This window comes from Oncorhynchus masou, chromosome 16, assembly GCF_036934945.1.
Source record: "Oncorhynchus masou masou isolate Uvic2021 chromosome 16, UVic_Omas_1.1, whole genome shotgun sequence".
NCBI classification, from domain to species: domain Eukaryota; kingdom Metazoa; phylum Chordata; class Actinopteri; order Salmoniformes; family Salmonidae; genus Oncorhynchus; species Oncorhynchus masou.
The window spans coordinates 7,764,719-7,786,979 of record NC_088227.1 but is presented as its reverse complement, the minus strand read 5'-3'; the positions used below and the strand labels follow the sequence as shown (position 1 = coordinate 7,786,979).

General features: G+C 40.8%; 1 protein-coding gene across 2 annotated transcripts in view; it reads right to left on the bottom strand.

Annotated features, from left to right (window-relative positions):
- The window catches only part of rngtt (RNA guanylyltransferase and 5'-phosphatase), a 130,775-nt gene that overhangs the window by 41,319 nt on the left and 67,195 nt on the right, over window positions 1-22,261 (bottom strand). For both annotated transcript variants that reach the window (XM_064990630.1, XM_064990631.1), the window contains exon 13: window positions 1,141-1,209. In XM_064990630.1, coding sequence (XP_064846702.1) covers window positions 1,141-1,209 — 69 coding nt within the window. The remainder of the gene's footprint in view (window positions 1-1,140; window positions 1,210-22,261) is intronic.

Sequence of the window (22,261 nt, the reverse complement as noted above, 5' to 3'; positions counted from 1 at the left end):
ATCCGTGTTGTCTTTGTCAAATAGTCCCATCTCCAGGTTTGGCTATTTCAGTGATGATCAATCACTTTCTTGTTGCTACTCAATGATTTACAGCTGGACCAGGGATATGAAATCAATATTGTAACACACAGACATAAGGAAGACGACAAGGCTCCTGATGGCAAATAAATGAGAACTCCGAGAGGAGGTCAGGGCAAAACAGCCCTCGACACAAGAAAGGGAAAAGTAGTTAAATACATAGACACTGCTTGATAGTTTGTTTGACACCTACCGTAGCAGCTAACTAAAGCACAGACTGAGTAAAGCATATTTTTTATTAGAGAATTTGTGAAGGTAGTACCCCGACGGTATTTGGAAGAGACGGGGTTGATGCACGCCGCGCAATGTGCAGCATCAGAGAGAAGACGTTGAGTCAGATCGGAATAGCAACTTGTATGTAAAACACTCTGCCTCCCTGCGCCCAATCAACCTGAACGTCTGCAGGTGTGCACAGCTGCACACCACTTCTGATTCTACTTACCTCCACCACATATCTCTCTCTAAATGCCACCCCTTCCGTTACGCTGTGCAGACACTATCGGTTATCTGAGGTGATGTTGTGCTAATTAATTTACTATGTACAGAGCCATGTTGTATCTCTCCAGAGAAAAACACGTCTCTGCAAACTATCCAAATAGGGGACACTGTCCCTCCTTGAAGGAGGCAGATGATGTAAGTCCACGATTCATTCCCCATATAAGGGTAATCTTCCCCGGGACCGCTGTTGTAATAATATCATCACAACATTGTAAGAGTAGTGTTGGTAGAGAAGGCTATTTCCCACCAACACAAAGCAGAGATGGCCTTCCTACCTTGACCCTTTTACAGTGCTGACAGTGGCTGTTCCACACGTGTCTGACCTGTGGACTGTGTGAGTGCAGTTTTGGGCATTCCTTCCTTCACAGTGACAGGAGGGCAGGTAGAGGTGACTGACAAAGAGTGAGCCTAACAAATAACCTGCTCCAGAAACCTGAGGTGGAGTCCTACCCCGCTGCCTTATTATTAGAGGGAGGTCGATGAAAACTTGGTGCTGCTGTGCAATTAGCCTGTAGACATAACCCAGTGCTTTGACACAAATAACAGTGTTTAAGGCAGACTCACCCCGCAAGGCTGGAAGATAAGGCCGTCGACTTCATGGCTGACCTGGGACGTGAAGCTGCCTTCCAGGAGCTGGAAAAACACAACAGGAGATATCATCAGCAACAGGACAGACAGACAGTTACTGTACAGCAAGGAATGGAAATAACAAGCTGGAGTCTGGTTAATAGAATGACATCTATATCCTCCTATAAGCTCACACAAAATAACCATGAATTGCACCTCAAATGGCACCCTATTACCTTTATAGTGCACTACTTTTGACCAGGGCCCTATTGGCCATCTTGTCAAAAGTAGTGCACTATGTAGGGTATAGGGTGCCATTTGGTTTCTATTATAAGATAGAAAAGCAATCCTTGTAGAACTATGCTGGAGGCTATCAATATACAGTAACGCACAATGTATTGTCTATCGTGTTACTGTATCAGTATCAAGCACTCATCTCAGTGATTGATATCACATCAATCAAGCTGGAAACATCAATGCACAGTTGCACACCATTTGACAGTTTAGGCTTAGGTTAATGACCGAAATATCACAGACCACATAAAAACATAAAAGCTCATGATGGCAGGAAAAGAGAGGCTTGTTCAGCTCCTCGATTAAGGATGACAGGTGTTCAGCGAAAGACAATCTACAGTACCATATGGGCTGAGGCATCCCCAGGAGAGGAGACTTCGATAGGCTACTGTAAAAACTAGATTCATCTGAGATTAAGCTGTACTACATAATCAGCAAGTTGAATATGGTCTTCAAATAAAGACAGCCAAGAGCAGAACATTTAGAGTGGTATAAATTAGGCGTTAAAGCTCAGGGCCAGAGAGTTTAGTTTAAGATTTATGGTCACAACAGAATTTGCATTGGAAATCTTCCGTACAGACCCTATGTTCTTCCAGGAACAAAGAGGACTAAGTAAGAATGTAAAATGTACCTTGAAGTACTAATCTGACCATGGCGTACATTATAGAGTAAGCATATAGCCTAAACTCAAAATTAATCGTGCAGTGGGGAATATGACCTAATAGTTTAAGGCTTTGTATCCTGAGGATGAGAAGCACCCAGTTCATGTTGAATCAAACACTGTGGGGATGAATCTAAGTACAGAAGTGACACTGGCTGACAACAAAGCCCAAGTCTGCACAATACTGCTAAGTCTCACGTTGAAAACCGTGACAACAATTGCAGAACATTTGAACTAAAATAAAAGTTTTGGTCTCGACACAGGTTTGCATGTGTTAAAGCAGGTGAAGAGAAATGCTTTTGTTACTAGCTCCAACGGTGCAGTAGAATGGCTAGCAACAAATAGAAGAAAAAGAAGAAGAAAAAAAAATCACAATCTAAAGTAGATACAGTGACTTATTCTTATAATAATAATAATAATATATCCCATTTAGCAGACGCTTTTGTCCAAAGCGACTTACAAGTCGTTTTGACTTGTTCCACATATTGTTGTGTTACAGCATTATTATACACACAATTCCCCATAATTACAAAGCAAAAACAGGTTTTAGACATTTTTGCAAAAAATAAAGAACAGAAATACCTTATTTACATAAGTATTCAGACCCTTTGCTTTGAGATTCAAAATTGAACTGAGGTACATCCTGTTTTCATGAATGTTTCTACAACTTGATTGGAGTCTACCTGTTGTAAATTCAATTAATTGGAGATGATTTGGAAAGGCACACACCTGTCTATGTAAGGCCCCACAGTTGACAGCACATGTCAGAACAAAAACCAGGCTATGAGGTCGAAGGAATTGTTCGTAGGGCTCATGAGACAGATCTGGAGAAGGGTACCAAAAAAATTGTGCAGCATTGAAGGTGCCCAACAACACAGTGGCTTCCACCATTTTTAAATGGAAGACGTTTGGAACCACCAAGATTCTTCTTAGAGCTGGCTGCCCGGCCAAACTTGAGCAATCGGGGGAGAAGGGCCTTGGTCAGGGAGGTGAACCAGAACCCGATGGTCACTCTGACAGAGCTCCAGAGTTCATCTTTGGAGATAGATATGGTTGTCCTTCTGGAAGGTTCTTCTGCAGCACTCAACCAAAATCAGGCCTTTATGGTAGAGTGACCAGATGGAAGCCACTCCTCAGTAAAAGGCACATGACAGCACTCTTGGACTTGCCAAAAGGCACCTAAATGACTCTCAGCCCATGAGAAACAAAGATTCGGACTCCCGAGTGGCGCAGTGGTTAAAGGCGCTGTACGGCAGCGCCAGCTGTGCCACCAGAGACTCTGGGTTCACGCCCAGGATCTGTCGTAACCGGCCGCTATCGGGAGGTCCGTGGGGCGACGCACAATTGGCCTGCCAAGAGCCACATCTGGAGGAAACCTGGCACCATCCCTACGGTGAAGCATGGAGGTGGCAGCATCATGCTGTGGGGACGTTTTTCAGCGGCAGGGACTGGGAAACTAGTCAGGGTCGATGCAAAGATGAACGGAGCAAAGTGCAGAGATTCTCCAGAGCGCTCAGCACCTCATACTGGGGTGAAGGTTAACCTTCCAAGAGGACACAGACCGTAAGCACACAGCCAAGACAACGCAGGAGTGTTTTCGGGACAAGTCTCTAAATGTCCTTGAGTGGCCCAGCCAGAGCCCGGACTTGAACTCAATCTAACGTCTCTGGAGAGGCCTGAAAATAGCTGTGCAGCAACGCTCTCCATCCAACCTGACAGAGCTTGAGAGGATTTGCAGAGAAGAATGGGAGAAACTCCCCAAATACAGGTGTGCCAAGCTTGTAGTGTCATACCCAAGAAGACTCAATGCTGTAATCACTGCTAACGGTGCTTCAACAAAGTACTGATTAAAGGGTCTGAATACTTATGTAAATGTGATATTTCAGAGTTTTATTTATAAAACATTAGAACAAAATTATAAAAACCTGTTTTTACTTTGTCATTATCGGGTATTGTGTGAAGATTGATAAAAAAATAATAATCTAATTGTTTCTAGCTGTTTCTCAGTCTTTTGGTCTCTGTCTGCTAGATGGTAGCAGAGTGAACAGCCTGTGCTCGGGTGGCTGAGGTCCTTAATGATCTTCTTGGCCTTCCTTGGACAGAGTGCTGTAAATGTCCTGTGAGGTCAGGCAGTGTGCCACCGGTGATGCGTTGGGCTGACCACACCAACCTCTAGAGAGCCATGAGGTAGAGGGTGGTGCAGTTGCCTTACCAGGCGGTGATGCTGCTCGACAGAAGGCTCTCAAAAGGTGCATCTGTAGAAGATCCACAATCAGCTGTTTCACTGTGTGGCCTAATATAAAAGAGCGGAGTTGGAGCAGCCTGTGGCGACATGCAGGCTGGCTGTATTATTATTAGTGATGTTGGCCCTGATGCGGAGGTAGCAGCAAGCTGGGGCCCTGTGGTAAAAAGCCTAGAGGAGGAAGGGAGGGACGCAAGCAGCCAGCCAGACAGCTGCCAGATGGGAGAGACAGATACAGCCCAAAGCTAGGCATAGGGGCATCAGGGAGCGGGTATTAATATGAATATGCAGTTTATTGGGATGAATCGTATCCTGGAGGCAGAGCGATTTCTACTAGATGGGCCAGTGGCAAAGTAAAAATGTGCAATATATTGTAAACATTCATGAAAACAAAAAAATGCTTTTCGGTCTTAATTTGAAGTTAGGCATAAAGTTAGCAGTGCGGTTAATGTTCGGCGTAAAGTTAGGTTTAGGTTTAAAATAAGATTGTATGACTTTGTGAATGTGCCAGCTAGTGACTACCCTACAGAGCTGCCTGCAGTACATGAGTCATCCCAATAAATACCAATCTGCTATTAATATGGGCACTGTACATCAGCCTCAAAGTACGAATAAACTCAACTCACAGTTCAGTTCATTCATTCATCTTTCCAGTGGTGTAAAGCACTTATGTAGAAGGACAAAAATGTTCAAATTCACACACTTATCAAGAGAACAACCCTGGTCAGCCATACTGCCTCTGATCTGGCGGACTTACTAAACACACATGCTTAATATGTAAATTATGTTTTGAGTGTTGGAGACAGCCCCTGGCTATCCGTAAAAAAGAAATAACTAACCAAATGAAATGGTGCCGTCTGGTTTGCTTAATACAGTGGGGAGAACAAGTATTTGATACACTGCCAATTTTGCAGGTTTTCCAACTTACAAAGCATGTAGAGGTCTGTAATTTTTATCATATGTACACTTCAACTATGAAAGATAGACTAAAAGAAAAATCCTGAAAATCACATTGTATGATTTTTAAGTAATTCATTTGGATTTTATTGCATGACATATGTATTTGATACATCAGAAAAGCAGAACTTAAATATTTGGTACAGAAACCTTTGTTTGCAATTACAGAGATCATACGTTTCCTGTAGTTCTTGACCAGGTTTGCACACACTGCAGCAGGGATTTTGGGCCACTCCTCCATACAGACCTTCTCCAGATCCTTCAGGTTTCGGGGCTTCGCTGGGCAATACGGACTTTCAGCTCCCTCCAAAGATTTTCTATTGGGTTCAGGTCTGGAGACTGGCTAGGCCACTCCAGGACCTTGAGATGCTTCTTACGGAGCCACTCCTTAGTTGCACTGGCTGTGTGTTTCGGGTCGTTGTCATGCTGGAAGACCCAGCCACGACCCATCTTCAATGCTCTTACTGAGGGAAGGAGGTTGTTGGCCAAGATCTTGCGATACATGGCCCCATCCATCCTCCCCTTAATACAGTGCAGTCGTCCTGTCCCCTCTGCAGAAAAGCATCCCCAAAGAATGATGTTTCCACCTCCATGCTTCACGGTTGGGATGGTGTTCTTGGGGTTGTACTCATCCTTCTTCCTCCAAACACGGCAAGTGGAGTTTAGACCAAAAAGCTCTATTTTTGTCTCATCAGACCACATGACCTTCTCCCATTCCTCCTCTGGATCATCCAGTGGGTCATTGGCAAACTTCAGATGGGCCTGGACATGCGCTGGCTTGAGCAGGGGGACCTTGCGTGCGCTGCAGGATTTTAATCCATGGGAGCGTAGTGTGTTACTAATGGTTTTCTTTGAGACTGTGGTCCCAGCTCTCTTCAGGTCATTGACCAGGTCCTGCCGTGTAGTTCTGGGCTGATCCCTTACCTTCCTCATGATCATTGATGCCCCACGAGGTGAGATCTTGCATGGAGCCCCAGACCGAGGGTGATTGCCCGTCATCTTGAACTCCTTCCATTTTCTAATAATTGCGCCAACAGTTGTTGTCTTCTCACCAAGCTGCTTGCCTATTGTCCTGTCGCCCATCCCATCCTTGTGCAGGTCTACAATTGTATCCCTGATGTCCTTACAAAGCTCACTGGTCGTGGCCATTTTGGAGAGGTTGGAGTCTGTTTGATTGAGTGTGTGGACAGGTGTCTTTTATACAGGTAACGGGTTCAAACAGGTGCAGTTAATACAGGTAATGAGTGGAGAACAGGAGGGCTTCTTAAAGAAAAACTAATAGGTCTGTGAGAGCTGGAATTCTTACTGGTTGGTAGGTGATCAAATACTTATGTCATGCAATAAAATGCAAATGAATTACTTAAAAATCATACAATCTGATTTTTAGGATCTTTGTTTTAGATCCCGTCTCTCACAATTGAAGTGTACCTATGATAAAAATTACAGACCTCTACATGCTTTGTAAGTAGGAAAACCTGCAAAATCGGCAGTGTATCAAATAATTTTTTTAAGTATTTAATACTTAAGTATCAAAATTCTAAGTATATTTTAGCAATTACATTTACTTAAGTATAAGTAAAACCAAATATGCTTAGACTTTTACTCAAGTAGTATTTTACTGGGTGACTTATTTTTCCTTTTCTATTAAGGGATCTTTACTTTTACTCAAGTATGAAAATAGGGTACATTTCCCACCACTGATTCTTTCTTTCAGACAAGTCAGACAGACAAAGTACCCTGCATGCAAACACTACCATTGTTGTGAACAAACTACATTTACATGTCCATAAATAACAGTGAAATATAAATTAAAGTGGAGTTCAATTTCATTGCCATGGCAGCTCATCATATACTCATTATCTATGCAAACAGCATTTTACTCAAACACAGAACAAATGCTGAAAACAGTCGAAAATGCGTGACACATTTCAAAATGTCACCACGGGTGGTGGTAGCAATGCAACGTGGCTGCTAAAATATCTCCAAATGTCACATTGCAGTCTCTTTACAACAACCAGAGCGTGAATTAATGCCAACGTAAGTCATGAAAACAACCAAGAGATGAACAACAAAGGAAGATCATAAGAGTCCTTCTTGCCACTCTTTCGTATCCATAGTTTTACAATCTCAATGGTTTACAAACAATTAGCCAGGAGTTATTTTTCTCCATGTGCCATAAGTGCTATAACATGAGTGGTAAACGGGATAATGGACAAAAAATGCCATTGCTCCTCGATAAGTACAGTCCTGCATTAGCCAGAAGGCAGGTTAAGGTATCATATCCACTAGGAGAGAGAGGAGACGGAGCTGAAATACAAACAGCATTATACAAGGCAGGAACATAACAACAATCATATTAATACAGAACAGTCATCACTGTATCAAACTTGCCGAGTGACTGGAGTCAGTGACACTTAGTCATCATGTCTAATCATGGAGAATGAAGAGTCTTTCTCTCTGTATTGTCAGAATCTGACATTTAATTTAGATTAGGCTGTGTGCATGGTACAAGAGCCTGTAGCTAGGAGACAGAGGTACTTCAGATGGCGCTTCTGCACTCTGAAGTCAGGAGGAGGAATGAGAAGAAAGGAGAGAGGTCGTTCCACCTCAAAAAGCACAAGATGATTGAGACACCCACCATCTCAGATCGTTCTGAGATCATTTCTGTACTTAGAAACAGATAACATTAGCATTTCTTTAACAATATTTTGTTGAAATATAATTTTATTTCTGTTAAATTAAGTCAATTGATTGCACCCAAATTGGCCATTTTAAATTATAGGATTCATATAATATTAAATAAACGTAGTACACAAAAATTCTAACAATGAGTAAGACATGAGGATTCCAAAGAAAGGGTCAAAAGCCACACACACACGGGTCCCCCACGCCGATCCCAACCCATCAAACAAGTATACAGTATCAGTTCTGTTTGACGAGTAGTATGGAGCTGCGGATCAGAGTATTGTTTCTTCATCCTATGTAAAGCATTCTCAATGAATTTGGTGGTTTTTTCCCTGTTCAGAGAAAGTCATTGAAGTTGTTAGGTTTATGTCCCATCCTACATCCTGACATTACCAGGTTCTGACCACTACAGGGTGCTGCTCCTGCTATTAGTTTATTATTTTTTAAGAATCCCCCCCACCCCCTCAATGTTAAATGGATAGTTCACCCAAATTACAAAATGACATATTGGTTTCCTTAGCCTGTAAGCAGTCTATGGACAAGGTACGACAGCAACCCATGCTTTGATTTTGTTTACCTGGCCACTGTTTTGAAGGTACCATTGACTTACATTGGATTTGTGCAACAAATGCTACAAAGTTAGCATTTGAAACAGTGGCCAGGTAAACATAACCAAAACATGGGTTGCTGTCATACCTTTTCAATAGACTGCTTACAGGCTAATGAAACCAAAATTAAATGTTCTAATGTGGGTGATTAAAAAATAAGAAATCACCTAATAGCAGGAGCAGCACCATCTAGTGGTCAGAAGGTGGTAATATAAGGATGTAGGATCAGGATGGGACATAAACTGAACTTCAATGACTAATTTCTGACAAAAAAAAAAGTTCACAGAGAATGCATTACATAAGATGAAGAAACAATACTCCAAGCCGTAGCTCCATATTACTTGTCAAACATAGTGAACTGATATTGTATATTCATTGTTGGGTTGGGATTGGCAAGGGGGAGTCGGTTGGTGGCTTTGAACCATTTCTTTGGAATCCTCATGTCTTACTCATTGTAAAAAAAAATGCATGTCCAAATCAGATGTTATGTACCATCTTTGTTGAATATTATATGAATCCTATAATTAAAAAAATGCCAATTTGGGTGCAATCAATTAGCTTAATTTCCCAAATCAAATTATATTTCAACAAAATAATGTTGCAGGTATGCTAATCTTACCGTTTCTAATTACAGAAACGATTTCAGAACAATCTGAAAGGGTGGGTGTCATGGCTTGCTGAAATGACATGGAACAACACAGATGAGCGGAAAGGTGAGATTAGGAGGCTGTCAACAAGTGGCCTAAGCCGAGGCACAGTCAACACGTAGGAAATGTGAGGTATCCGCTTATTACTTAGAAACAATGTTTCATCACAATGGAGCTAAACACACAAAAGACCTGCACCAGCCAGATTTTTTTATCGTGAGGCGCAATTGATTTTGGGAGTCAAATTCTCTAATGTCAAACACCGTTAAGATGCAAAGAATGTGTTAGGGGGAAATAATGAAATAAGCCTCTATCAGAATGGCTGCTCGGTGGCTAAGTGGTGAAGACCTGCCAATTGCCACAGTTGGAAAATTAGATAAAGTAGTGGTAATGGTTCCTTCAGCTGGCAGTAGATAACCCAAAACAGTACTTGACAGTGACTATTACCACTAAAGAGAAGCATCAGGGCAACCTGGAATGGAATAATAGTGAGTCATTCCGGTTCCATACTGAAGTTCTACTTTCCATATAAAGAACACAATTATTCTGCTTCCAGCCAGACAAAAAATAACTGCTGTTGTCTTTATGATGCAACTCTATGTAGGCGGCACACTGGTCTATCTGGAGTTCCCTTTCAGTTCTTTGACACCATAGTACACCCACCACCTCCAATGCATCTCCAAGCCATCTGAGAGAGAGATTGAATGAGGGAGACAGGGAGAGGTGAACACGAGGTGGAGGAAAGATGAGCCAAGGGAGACCTCCACCAACGCACCCACCTCCATAGAGGAAGTTCCCTTGGAGCTATGGTTGCTTGGAAGCTACAGAGAGGGGGCCGCAGCCCAGGCTTTCATGCTAAACCTGTTAAGGCAGGATTCACAAAGCCTTCGCCTGGAAGGCCTGCGGAGAAGATGAAATCACACAGTCCTATTAGGAGATCTATCAGGCTTCCACAGGAGACGTCAAGCGGAAGGAGGGATTAACTACTGTAGCTGATGACTAGCGTTGCACTCGGCGGAGAGACAAAAGGTAAAATGGAGTACCCATCTTCATGCCATGGTGATGGAATGGAAGTCAGTGTATTTTTCTCCCCTACAATTGAACGTCAAGGTTAAATTTCACATAGTGGCACAGTAATGAATCATAGTTGGGTCGGAGAAGGGCTGAGTAACATTAAAACAACAACGAGCATATCATCCACCCTGCAATCTTTTTTGTTGTTGTGTGGGTAGATCAGCTTTAATATTGCAGATAGATTGTAGCTTCCATCAATGTAATTGTCTGCATCACTTCCAATCACCCATATATTTTTTTGTGAAACGGTTCACAAAACTCACAGTTTGGTACGGTACAGTGGTGTCACGGTTCGGTATGGTTTTGATACATCGACAAAATAAATGCGTAAGAAATATGTCATTTGTATTTAGATTTTCCATTATTATAATAGTAAACATGGTTAGCTTGAATTCCCAGGAGCATATGGAAACAAAGGGACAACAAAAAACAGCAGTGCCTGCCTTAAAACATGAAATAAAATAGTCATTTAAAACAGAACTTCAACAAGAGTGCATAGTCCAGCAGCATATATCAACATTAAGTCACATAGCAGTCAGTGCCTTAAACAAAATAGGACCACTTGAGACTGGTTACTTGAAAACAATTAAAAATTAAAACTCAGACTTTCACGTTTTTCTTTAAGAAGATCAGTCTATATACATTATCTGCAGTGAGCACAGATCGGCTTGCTGTGACAATGTCAGCCTCTGTGGAGAATACCCTCTCGCTAGGAACAGAGGTCCAAGGCACAGCCGGGTAGCACCTTGCTAACATGGCAACATGAGGGTATATTAACTCTTTGGTTTTCCAACATTTAGTGGATCAGCATCCAGGGGAATACAGTCCACTTCCCTGTATGAGGTCACCAGCTCCTCTACGACCTTGATCTTTGACTTGGTTCCCTGCTCTTGGGTCGTGAACAACTCCTCTTAAAGCTCAGCCATGGCAGACTTCTTTTCTGGAGGACAACCCCTGTCATCTGCCATTTCTGGAGAGGGCTTGACCCTGTAGAATTAAATTAGATGAAAATGACTCTCTCTGAAGTGGCTTTAAAAATATAATTTGCTGTTAGAAATATATAAAATCAGACATTATTATGACAATTACAATTATTACTTCATAATTAATTGTTGAATCACTAATTAATAAAATAATACATGTCATATTAACAAAATAAATACAAATACCTGTTGTATATTGGTCACAATCTCTGCTGTGAGTTCATTGTAGACTCTCAGATGAGCAGCAGCATCCAGGTGCAGCAGGGACTTGAACCGGGGGTCCAAAGCGGTGATCTTGTGTCAGAAGTCTTGGACACCAGGGTCAGCATATCTAGGCTCCAGGTTAACTCTGATAGCAGTCTTGACATCCCTTAAATTGAATTCCATCTAGTAGGGACATCCTGGATTAGTTTGTGGTTTGGCAGCTCCAACATCTCCTGTTGTGTATTGAAACCATGAGCAGCAGTTGTGCTTTCATGAAAGAAGGATACCACCTTCCTGGTCTTGGCTAGGAGGCGAGAGATTGGATTCACTGACATAGTTTTTTGAGATGTAGATTAATAACATGAGCAAAGCATCCCATCTGTGGCCCCAATTCAGCTAGTGCAACTGCATTTACGATATTTCTAGCGTTGTCAGTGGCCACAGGAATCGTTACTTTATCCCTCTCCAACTTCCACACTGCAACTACAAGTGAATTTATACGCCATTGGTTTATGCATTAATATTTTTTATACAATGAAATATATTTTCCTAGTTATAATATATGATTAATTTATTGTTCAGTTCGCAAACGTTTGGGGTCACTTAGAAATGTCCTTGTTTCCATGAAAACATACATGAAATGAAAAGGAAATGAAAAGGAAATACAGTTAAGACGTTGACAAGGTTAGAATGATTTTTAATTGAAATAATAGTGTCCTTCAAACTTTGCTTTCGTCAAAGAATCCTCCATTTGCAGCCTTACAGACCTTTGGCCTTCTAGTTGTCAATCTGAAGAGATTTCACCCCATGCTTCCTGAAGAACCTCCCACAAGTTGAATTGGCTTGATGGGCACTATGGCATGGTGTTGCAAAATGGAGTGATAGCCTTCCTTCTTCAAGATCCCTTATACCCTGTACAAATCTTCCACTCGACCCCCACCAAAGCACCCCCAGACCATCACATTGCCTCCAACATGCTTGACAGATGGCGTCAAGCACTCCTCCAGCATCTTTTCATTATTTCTGCGTCTCACGAATGTTCTTCTTTGCGATCCGAACACCTCAAACTTAGATGTGTTCGTCCATAACACTTTTTTCCCAATCTTCCTCTGTCCAGTGTCTGTGTTCTTTGTCCATCTTAATCTTTTTTCTTTTTGCCAGTCTGAGATATGGCTTTTTCTTTGCAACTCTGCCTAGAAGGCCAGAATCCCGGACTCTCCTCTTCACTGTTGAGACTGGTGTTTTGCGGGTACTATTTAATGAAGCTGCCAGATGAGGAATGGGGAGGTGTCTGTTTTTCAAACTAGACATAATGTACTTGTCCTCTAGCTTAGTTGTGCACCGGGGCCTCCCACTCTTTCTATTCTGGATAGAGCCAGTTTGCGCTGTTCTGTGAAGGGAGTAGTACACAGTGTTGTTCGAGATCTTCAGTTTCTTGGCAATTTCTCGCATGGAACAGCCTTCGTTTCGCAGAACAAGAATAGACTGACGAGTTTGAGAAGAAAGTTCTTTGTTTCTGGACATTTTGAGCCTGTAACCAAACCCACAAATGCTGATGCTCCAGATATTCAACTAGTCTAAAGAAGTCCCGTTTTAACCTATGCACGTTTTACGAGCACAGTATGTATGTTTTACATTAGTTCTTGTTGTTAGTCCCAAACTTCAGCTCCATTCAACCCCTCCCACCTATCTTTTAACACCATCCATATTGGATTTCTATTTGCCATATATCTTTCAACTGTGCTGTGATGTTTCACAAAAGTTCTGAACCGTTCTATTCTCATGGTTTCTACAGATTGTAAATTGAAAATATTTTTTGTTGTTGCTTAAAGTAATACATTATTAATTGATTGAGTATGACTTTACAGAATGCCCAGTAGTGCTATCAGCCCAGTTAGCTCCAGGTAAATATTGCAATTCTTCAGCAATTCCTGAACCTGTGACCAAAAACAAGCTACATATGGACAGTACCAAAACAAATTACCTAATGATTCTGCCTCCTCGCAACAGAATCTGTAGAGCTGTGAAGGCTGCATCCCCCATATAAATAACATTAGATTGGTTGCAAGAATTCTGTGTTATAATTTAAATGGAAAAATTCAAAGTTTTGAATACGGCATCGTTTTGCATATCAGTTTATAAACCATGTGCCATGGAATCGGTATGTCAAAAATCTCTTCCATACTATATTGCAATCTATATGGCACAGCTGTCATTTTTGGTCCTTAAATGAAACTGATATACTTTTTATTCATCAACATTTTCTTTAACCAATTATGGTCTTTAATGAAGGGCCGACAGACAAGTTCCTTACTTTCTCCCTTCCACTTTCCTCTTCCATTTTTGCGGTAATGTTGCAACTAGTTGGTTGTAATTTTGGGCAGAGCAGACATGTTTTAGTTAGCTGCACTCCAACAGTCGTATTTATGATATAATTTATGATATAATTTTGATCAATTAGTATATTTGAGTTTTACCACAATATTTGTTGTATTATTTGTTCTGTCTTTCTGGTGGATGAAATTGAAATTGCAACCCATTTTCTATGGCTTGTTTTAAAAACAGCGATATTTGGGAGATGAGTAACTGAAAGTGAGAGGTTGTTATCTGAATAAAGGGGAAAAGGCCTTTCTTGAACACAGGGTGAGACATTCTTACTAATTTGCTAGAGAACTAGTTTGGATTTATGTATATATTTTGAATGACTGAAGCCTTTAGTGAGAGGTCTAATGATTTAATATGTAATAATATTTGCCCGTTGAATTCATATTCATTATATAAACAGGCCCATTTAATTTTGTCTGACGTTAAAATTGAATATGTTTTTCTCATATGATTAAAACTGTTCGCAAGGTGTAGGCAAGACCATAAGCAAATAGGTAAACTGGGATATGACTAAAGTGTTTTCCACAAATAGAAAGGTATTTACCTTTCCATGGTAGCAAGATCTTATGAATTATTGTTAACTTTCTATAAAGATTTATTGGAGTGAGATCGTTTATTTATTTTGGGATATGTATACCAAGTACTGTATATCCACAACACCATCAGACCATTTTAATGGTAAACTACATTGTAAAGTAAAAGTAGCATTTTTTTGTGATCCAATAGGTAATATAGTACACTTATCATAAATTGGTTGTAATCCAGAAAGGTTAGAATAATTATCTAGATCCACAATGATGCTGTGGAGGGATCCACGTTGTGGATTTAAAAGAAAACATGATTCATCAGCGTACAATGACAACTCTGTTTTTAAGCCCTGTATTTATAATCCCTTGATATTATTGTTGGATCTGATTTTAATAGCTAACATTTTGATGGCCATAATAAATAGATATGCTGATAGTAGACAACCTTGTTTTACTCCTCTTCACAGTTCGAGAAGTAGCCATTATTTACTATTTTAATCCTAGGGTTATTATACATGATTTTAACCCATTTTATAAGATATTCTCCAAAATTGAAATGTTCCAGGCATTTTATATATAAACTCCAATCGTACTTTATCAAAAGCCTTTCAAAGTCTGCTATTAATAACAGGCCTAGTTTCCCAGATTTATCATAGTGTTCTATTGTTTCCAGTACTTGCTTTATATTATCTCCAATGTATCCATGTACAAAACCTGTCTGATTAGAATGAATAATGTCCGACAATACCTTTAATTCTATGCGCTATATATTTTGCTAGAATTCTTTGCATCACAACACTGAAGTGTAAAGAGCCTCCAACCTTTATATTTCCCGCTTGTATCCTGTTCCAGTAATAATGAAATCAGACCTTGTTGAGTGTCTGATTATCTACCATTTACAAAGGAGTGGTTAAAATATGCTAATAATGGTCCTTTGAGTACATCAAAAAAGGTTTGGTATACCTCCACTGGTATGCCATCCAGCCCTGGAGTTTTCCTAGACTTAAAGGCTGTAATTGCATCAAGAAGTTCCTCCTCTGTACTTTCACATGAGTCTTTCTGTACGGCTGTTAATTTGGCATTATTAATAGGAAAAAATCCATACAATTAGCTTCAGTTAGAGGAGAAATTAAAACATATGCTTAAAGTACTTAGCTTCCTCTTTCAAAATATAATTTGGTGAATCATAGGTGACTCCGTCACTTGTAACAAGTTTCAGTAAATTATTTTTGGTTGCATTTCTATGCAGAAGATTAAAAAAATAATTTGGTGCATTTCCCCCCATATTCCATCCAGTTTGCTTTATTATTCTAATATATTACACTTGATCTTTGTTGAATAAGTCACATTTTTTTGTTTTTCCTTATTTTGAGCCTCTATGGTACGGTTCTTATTGGGATCTATCGGTTCTGTTTCCCTTTGTTAGTATGGACTCCTTTGACCGAAATTGCTTTTGTTTTAGAGATGAGTACTGAATTGCATGGCCTCCCTGCATTCTTTCACCTCCCTCTCTCTATCCCTCCCTGCAGACCACAGGTCTGATATCAGCGTACACCTTCGCAACAAATCGCATATGAAGAACTTACCATCAACAATCCTGCTGGTCCATTTAATATTGATATTATACAATGGTGGGTGATAATGTCATGTAAGGCGCTTGATAATCTGTAGTATTTACAATGCCTAGCTTACTATTCTTCTTCACACCCATTTCCCATAAAAACATTTTTTTTGCTACCACTGCAACCTCCATGCTTTATTGAACGATCTGTCCCTGAGTGCTTGGTTCTCATCAACCCTGAACTCCTACGCTGTACCAGATATAATAAAAGCATGTTTTACAAAGGCTGTGAAGGTAACAATCACAGGGAACGAGCCGGGAATGGTGCTTGGCAAACATTCTAGAGATAAAACAAGGGCACCCTACAAACCTTATTCCAAAAGTAGTGCACTACGTAGGGGGTAGGGTGCCATTTGGGACGCACTCAAGATCACATCCCTGCTCCTAGTTGCCCCGCCCCGCCTTCTCTCAGAGGAAGCTGCTCTGGCAGCCAGCCTCTGAACTAAGTAGTGAAAGTGTTGGAGGATTTTGATATAACACATTCAATAAATAATGTACAATTAACAAAAAGGCTATGATTTCATTTCAGAGCCACAGCTGGTGTGACTGTCTATATGATAAAAATGCTGTTGCATGTAAATGGTCTGTTATCGCCTGAGAATCTTTCACTCAAAATATTAATATCATTATGCAGGGTTCTCCCCAACGCAGGTAAGAGAGGAGCTGTGCCACCATGTGGACTGACTGTGCCACTATGTACATTTTTATAAAACATTTTTTTTAATGGTATTTACATGTGTTCAAAAACTCAGAAATCTCTGATTCCAAAAGGGGAGCACTGCCCACCTCTGGGAACTCCCCCCGGCCGTACTCAGCAGCACCACCTTCTTAATAAATACCTTCTTAATCCTGACCTGATTGATCATGGATCATTCTCAGATGAAACTGCAGAATCAGCCTAAAACATTAATGAATTAACTATCTGATAAAAAACTGAATTTCTCAGAGAATCTCACATTTGAAGTGACAAAATCACACCTAAGTATTAAAAAAAAATAAAAAGTGTTAAACGGGGGTGTTTATGAGATATCTGCACTGAGCACAAATCAGTAGCTTAGGAATGGAAACAAGCTGCTCACATCTACCACAGAATAGTGACACCTTATTCTCTTTCAAATTACTCAATCTCCTCTGAAGCGCATAAAAGCAGCTCCAAATGGCTGCTTCCAGAGCACTGCACTGGCTATGTCAGATTAGGGGACAGTCTTATAGAGAGACACACAAGATAAACTCTCCATAGAATAGTGGTCGTAGTTCAGTGGCACAGGCCCACTGCAAAACTGAGATTCACTCTAATCTACAGAGGGTAGGGCGTACAGCCCTGCCATTCAGGACCTCTATACCAGGTGGAGTCAGAGGAAGGGCGGAAACATTTTCAAAGACACCAGCTACCCATGTCATAGACTGCTCTCTCTGCTACCGCATGACAAGCGGTACTGATGCACCAAGTCTGGAACCAACAGGATCCTGAACAGCTTCTACCCCCAAGCCGTAAGACTGCCAAATGTTTAGTTAAAGGTGCAAAAATGTGTCCGTGTTGCAAAAATTTGAATAGATCGCCTAATTTCAGAGAACCATTGTACCGTCTAAACCACTGTGAAATACATTTTCAATAACCAAAAATATTGTATTTTCAGCTGTTTGAACCTGGTGTACAAAACCGAAAGTAACTTTTTCTCTAGTGTTGTAAGTGTATATGGAGACATACTACGTATCCAGACGTACAATGAGGGGGATTTATTTATTTATTACTGTATCAGTAAAAGCACAGTAAATCACGTTCAGCATTAAAAGCCATCTGACGGCTGTGAGTAAACCACCAAGGTTTTCACAGAATCCCGACACGTACATCATGAGCATACAGAGGGAGAATTCATAACACTGCGATACTGTTTTGCCTCATCATTTCTTCCATACCTGCAATTTTCCATAACTGCAACTTTCACTCCACTCCCTATAAATGCTATAAATGGATTGGACTGCCATTTGGGACGCAGCCTAAGATGGGGTCCCTGTGGCTCAATTGGTATGGCAGTCCATTTGCTATATAAGAATATAGACTCAGTTGGTTAAGCCTCCCTGTTAAATACACAAGCTGACATGAGAGAGCATGGGGAAAGGCTAACAACGGCTACTTACTGCCTGCTGGACTCGAGTCAAACAAGGTTAGATTGTATGAAGCTGTGGCGGAGGACTTTTGGCTTTGATGGATGGATTCAATAAAACCATCATCAAATTAAAGAAATTCATGAGCAAGATGCTGTATACACACTGCCATATTTGATTTGGTCAGTTCAGTGTAGCATCACTGAAAGTGATGATATGCCACCGTGTGTATCCAAAACTGATCTTGGGCCAGTGACTCTCCAAGACTTGCTGACTCAGGATGAGTTTTATACCAAACAGTTCAGTATTCAAGATGAGTGATTATTTTGTATTGCAAATTCAATTGAAGGTGGTGGCAGTGGCACTTCCACTTACTGCAGACATGAGTGTAGGCAGGGAGCCGATCCCTCCCTCCAACATAAGAGCAAAGAGTTCATTTCCATTATGCCTCTGAACATATCCCCCAGCAGTGCCTGAACCCTCCACTCTTCCAGCCCTAAAGTGATACCTAAAATCAAAATTAAATAAAACATATTTGGGTCACGTGCCAAATACAACAGGTGTAGATTTGACCATGAAATGCTTACTTACGAGCGCTTTCCCAACGATGCAGAGTAAAAAATATAACAACATTATGAGGAATAAAAATACACAAGAAAGAAGCTACAGTATATACAGGGAGAACCAGTGCCAGATCAATGTGCAGTGGCACAAGGTATTTGAGGTAGATATGTAGCCTACATATAGGCAGGATGGTTGCTGGCTTATAAGCTTAATGATGAATGAAAACACTACACTGAATTTCACACAACTGCAAAGCGATCTGGGATGCAACGGGAGCCGGAGGTACCAATAAGGACTTAATTCTGTCTGGTGTAATTCAGCAGTAAATTAGCACTTCGGGTCCAATGCACACTCAAGTTCTGTAATGCTGAGCTTGTGGCGAGTCTGGTGTGTCACGTGCGTTCAACTAACATATGAAAAAGGTAATGATAGGGATAATGACGCTTGTTGCATCATTTCCCAGAAAGCACCCGACACGAAGGTCCTCACACACGACTGTCTGACAGAGCTCACAGCAACAGTCAAAAGAACGTGGCCATGTTCGAATACCCATACTTGCCTTCAAAATACTATGCATGTTAGGTATGCGAAAATAAGATATTTTTGAAATTTCACTTCATATAAAATTTTAAATGTCAGGATGTTATATTAATTTAGTATTTTCATAGAGTAGAATTTGCTGCACACTTTAGGGGAAGAGAATCATCCTTCTAGACTCACGCGTGTTCGACAATAGCTGATAATGTCGGGCATCAACGCAATTGTGCATTAGATTACGCATTCTCTGGATGGGTAAGCCTAGTATGTGTTGCTTACTGCATTAGTTGTTACAAAAATGTATGTTCTAAATAGTAGGTAGTACAATTAGTACGTAGTTTTAGTAAGTAGTAGGCAAGACAGATTTTGGCCAGAGAGAGAGAGCCTGTCTTTTTCAGAGGTTTAACGCCAATATAAGAGCCCTAGGGGCCCTGGTCAAAAGTGGTATAAAGGGTATAGGGTGCCATTTGGGATGCAACCAGGAGGGCGTTATGAGTCATCCGCTGAGGGCGGCTGAGCAGAGGCCTGTCTGACGAGGTGGTGTCTGACTGAAACATTGAAAAGAGCTCAGAACACCACCGAGAGCCAGGCTTTCTGAGCACATCTGAAGATTGACTGACACCTGCTGACTTCACTCAGTGAGCTCAAGGCTCTCTCTAACTGTAGTGTACAAGCTCTCTCTAAGCCTGGAGGGCATGTAATGGAGTGCCAAACTAAAGACAAAAAATATATTGTTATGGCAATCACACACTCAGCACTCCACAGAATACACCATTGACTACATTCATTTATCTGCGTCATTACATATTGCTTAATTCTTTTTCAGACGAGGCCTTGAAGAAAGCTTCTAATTCCCAAAAGAATGGAGGTAAACACACCTTTTTAATCATCGATCTGGCAATTCTTCGCCCTTATAAAAGAAGGTAAGCAACATGTTTCTCTTTGTAAGGCACCATTGAAGGGAAGAGAGAATGCATGTAGTCCTTGAATCCAACCATGGTAATTGCTGCGATGTTACCAAGGACAGTGTTGCAGAGCATTGTGGATGGTGTGTTTGAGTGCACTTGCAGTATGGTGTGGAGGGGGTGGTATTGATGGAATGTTCTAAGGCAGTGTCAACAATACATTCTTCGCATTTTCTTTTGGTTGTGTTTGGCCTATTTTTCAGACAAAGTCTCAAAGTTTTAATACAGGAGAAGTTTGTACAATCATTTTCTGAGAACACAAATTTGCTGGAGAAAAACATTTCTGAAAGGTTACTTGCTTTAGGTTTGCTACAAGCGAATGAATGATTACGCTCTTCTACAGTTTGCTATTAATTGAATACTGATAAGGGGAAGCAGGGATTTAATCAGCATCAACATTTTTAATTACATTAAATAAAAGGTCATATCACTTCTGTAATGATTGAGTTCACAAAATGGCACACTGAACATTCTCGAAAACTTCAAAGATGGCAATCCGGACAAGGCCTTGATTATTGCACGCAAAAACACAAAAAACACAGACCAAAACTTCTGATTCAAATAAGGCAATCTGGACAGACCTTGGAATTTGTTAAATACACTTAGATAAGGGAAGGACAGAACACCTTCCAATGACATTCATGAACACGAAAACAAACAAAAACAATGAACATTGTCTAAAACGTCTGATAAAAAAATGGCAAATCTGGACAAGACCTTAGAATTGCTTAACATAAGCCCACCTAGATAAGGGAAGGACGGAACACCTTTCCTGAGCACACACACCCCCCCCACCATCCTCATGACTCGCTCCTTCTCCATCCCCGGACTGCGACTCCCTCCCAGGCCCCACCATGTTCACCTTGAGCTGCTGGAGGGCAGGCAAGCGGTGCTAGGCGGGCCATGATTAAAAAGAGCTTAATGTTTTATTTCTCAGGTAATTAAAGTACAGTTCCCATTCGCCAATCAAGTGTATAGGCAACTAGGCAGGCTTCAGTGCGTCACACACCACTTTGCAATGAGCTGGAGGCAGTATGCATTTTGAAAACATATCCTTAATTGTTTGAAACCTGAAGGTTTTACTACATATGAGGCATGTCTTACCTTGCTTCCAAGTAGCCTAGGCAAAATACAACCAAACGTGCAGGCAATTATTTTAGAAACACTTCCATATGCCACTGAAACCAGTGGCCTTTTTCCTCTCATGTTCTGTTGGTTTTCAAATCAAATGTATTTTATTGTCCAGTAGCCAAAAGCACAATCCTAGTCATTTTAGCAAGCCATGCTAGTTGTTGCATACTTCAATGTCCCCTCTTTCAAAATGTCTAATGGATATTTTCATCTGTCACATGAAACCCCTCACAAATGGTGTTTTCCTGCTAATTGCATTATGGAATGAACATTCGCATGTAGCCTACTGCCTTAAAATGTGAAGCAATAACAGTTTATCTAAATTGTATGCTAAAATTCTGATCTGCAGCATGAGCCTCATTGCTTTTTTATATTTTGGGGGATGAAGCCTAGGCCTACTGGTTGTATGCATTTAGGATCTATCGTCCCACAACTGTCCCAGAGTCTGTTTGGATTAGGCTATTTCTTTCTCGCACAGACCGACAAGCTTAGGTAAACTTTCCTACTATGGAGTACAGTAGATTGACATAGGCTCGTGATTGTGCTGTTTGTTACTTGTCTTACTGCCTAAGTAAATGTGGACAGTTGCTCTAACATACATGGCGTGTGGGTTTCATGTTTGGGGAAGCTAATTTATCATCATAAAAATTAACCTTTATAACAAAGCATTCTCGCATTTTCAGACTTCTAGCCTTCGATTCCTAAAGGCTAATAATATAACTTAATCACTGCTCGCAAAAAAGACTGTTCAATGCAGCGAGTAGTGGCATAGAGTAGGCCTAGGCTATAGGCTATATCAGACGGCCTACATTTCTTCTCCTTAATTTGCAACGGATAACGTCAGCCTTTGATAAATACACTTCATGCAATTCTACCAAACCTTATATGACCGGAGACATTAGCAGAATCTTTTTTAATACAACAAAA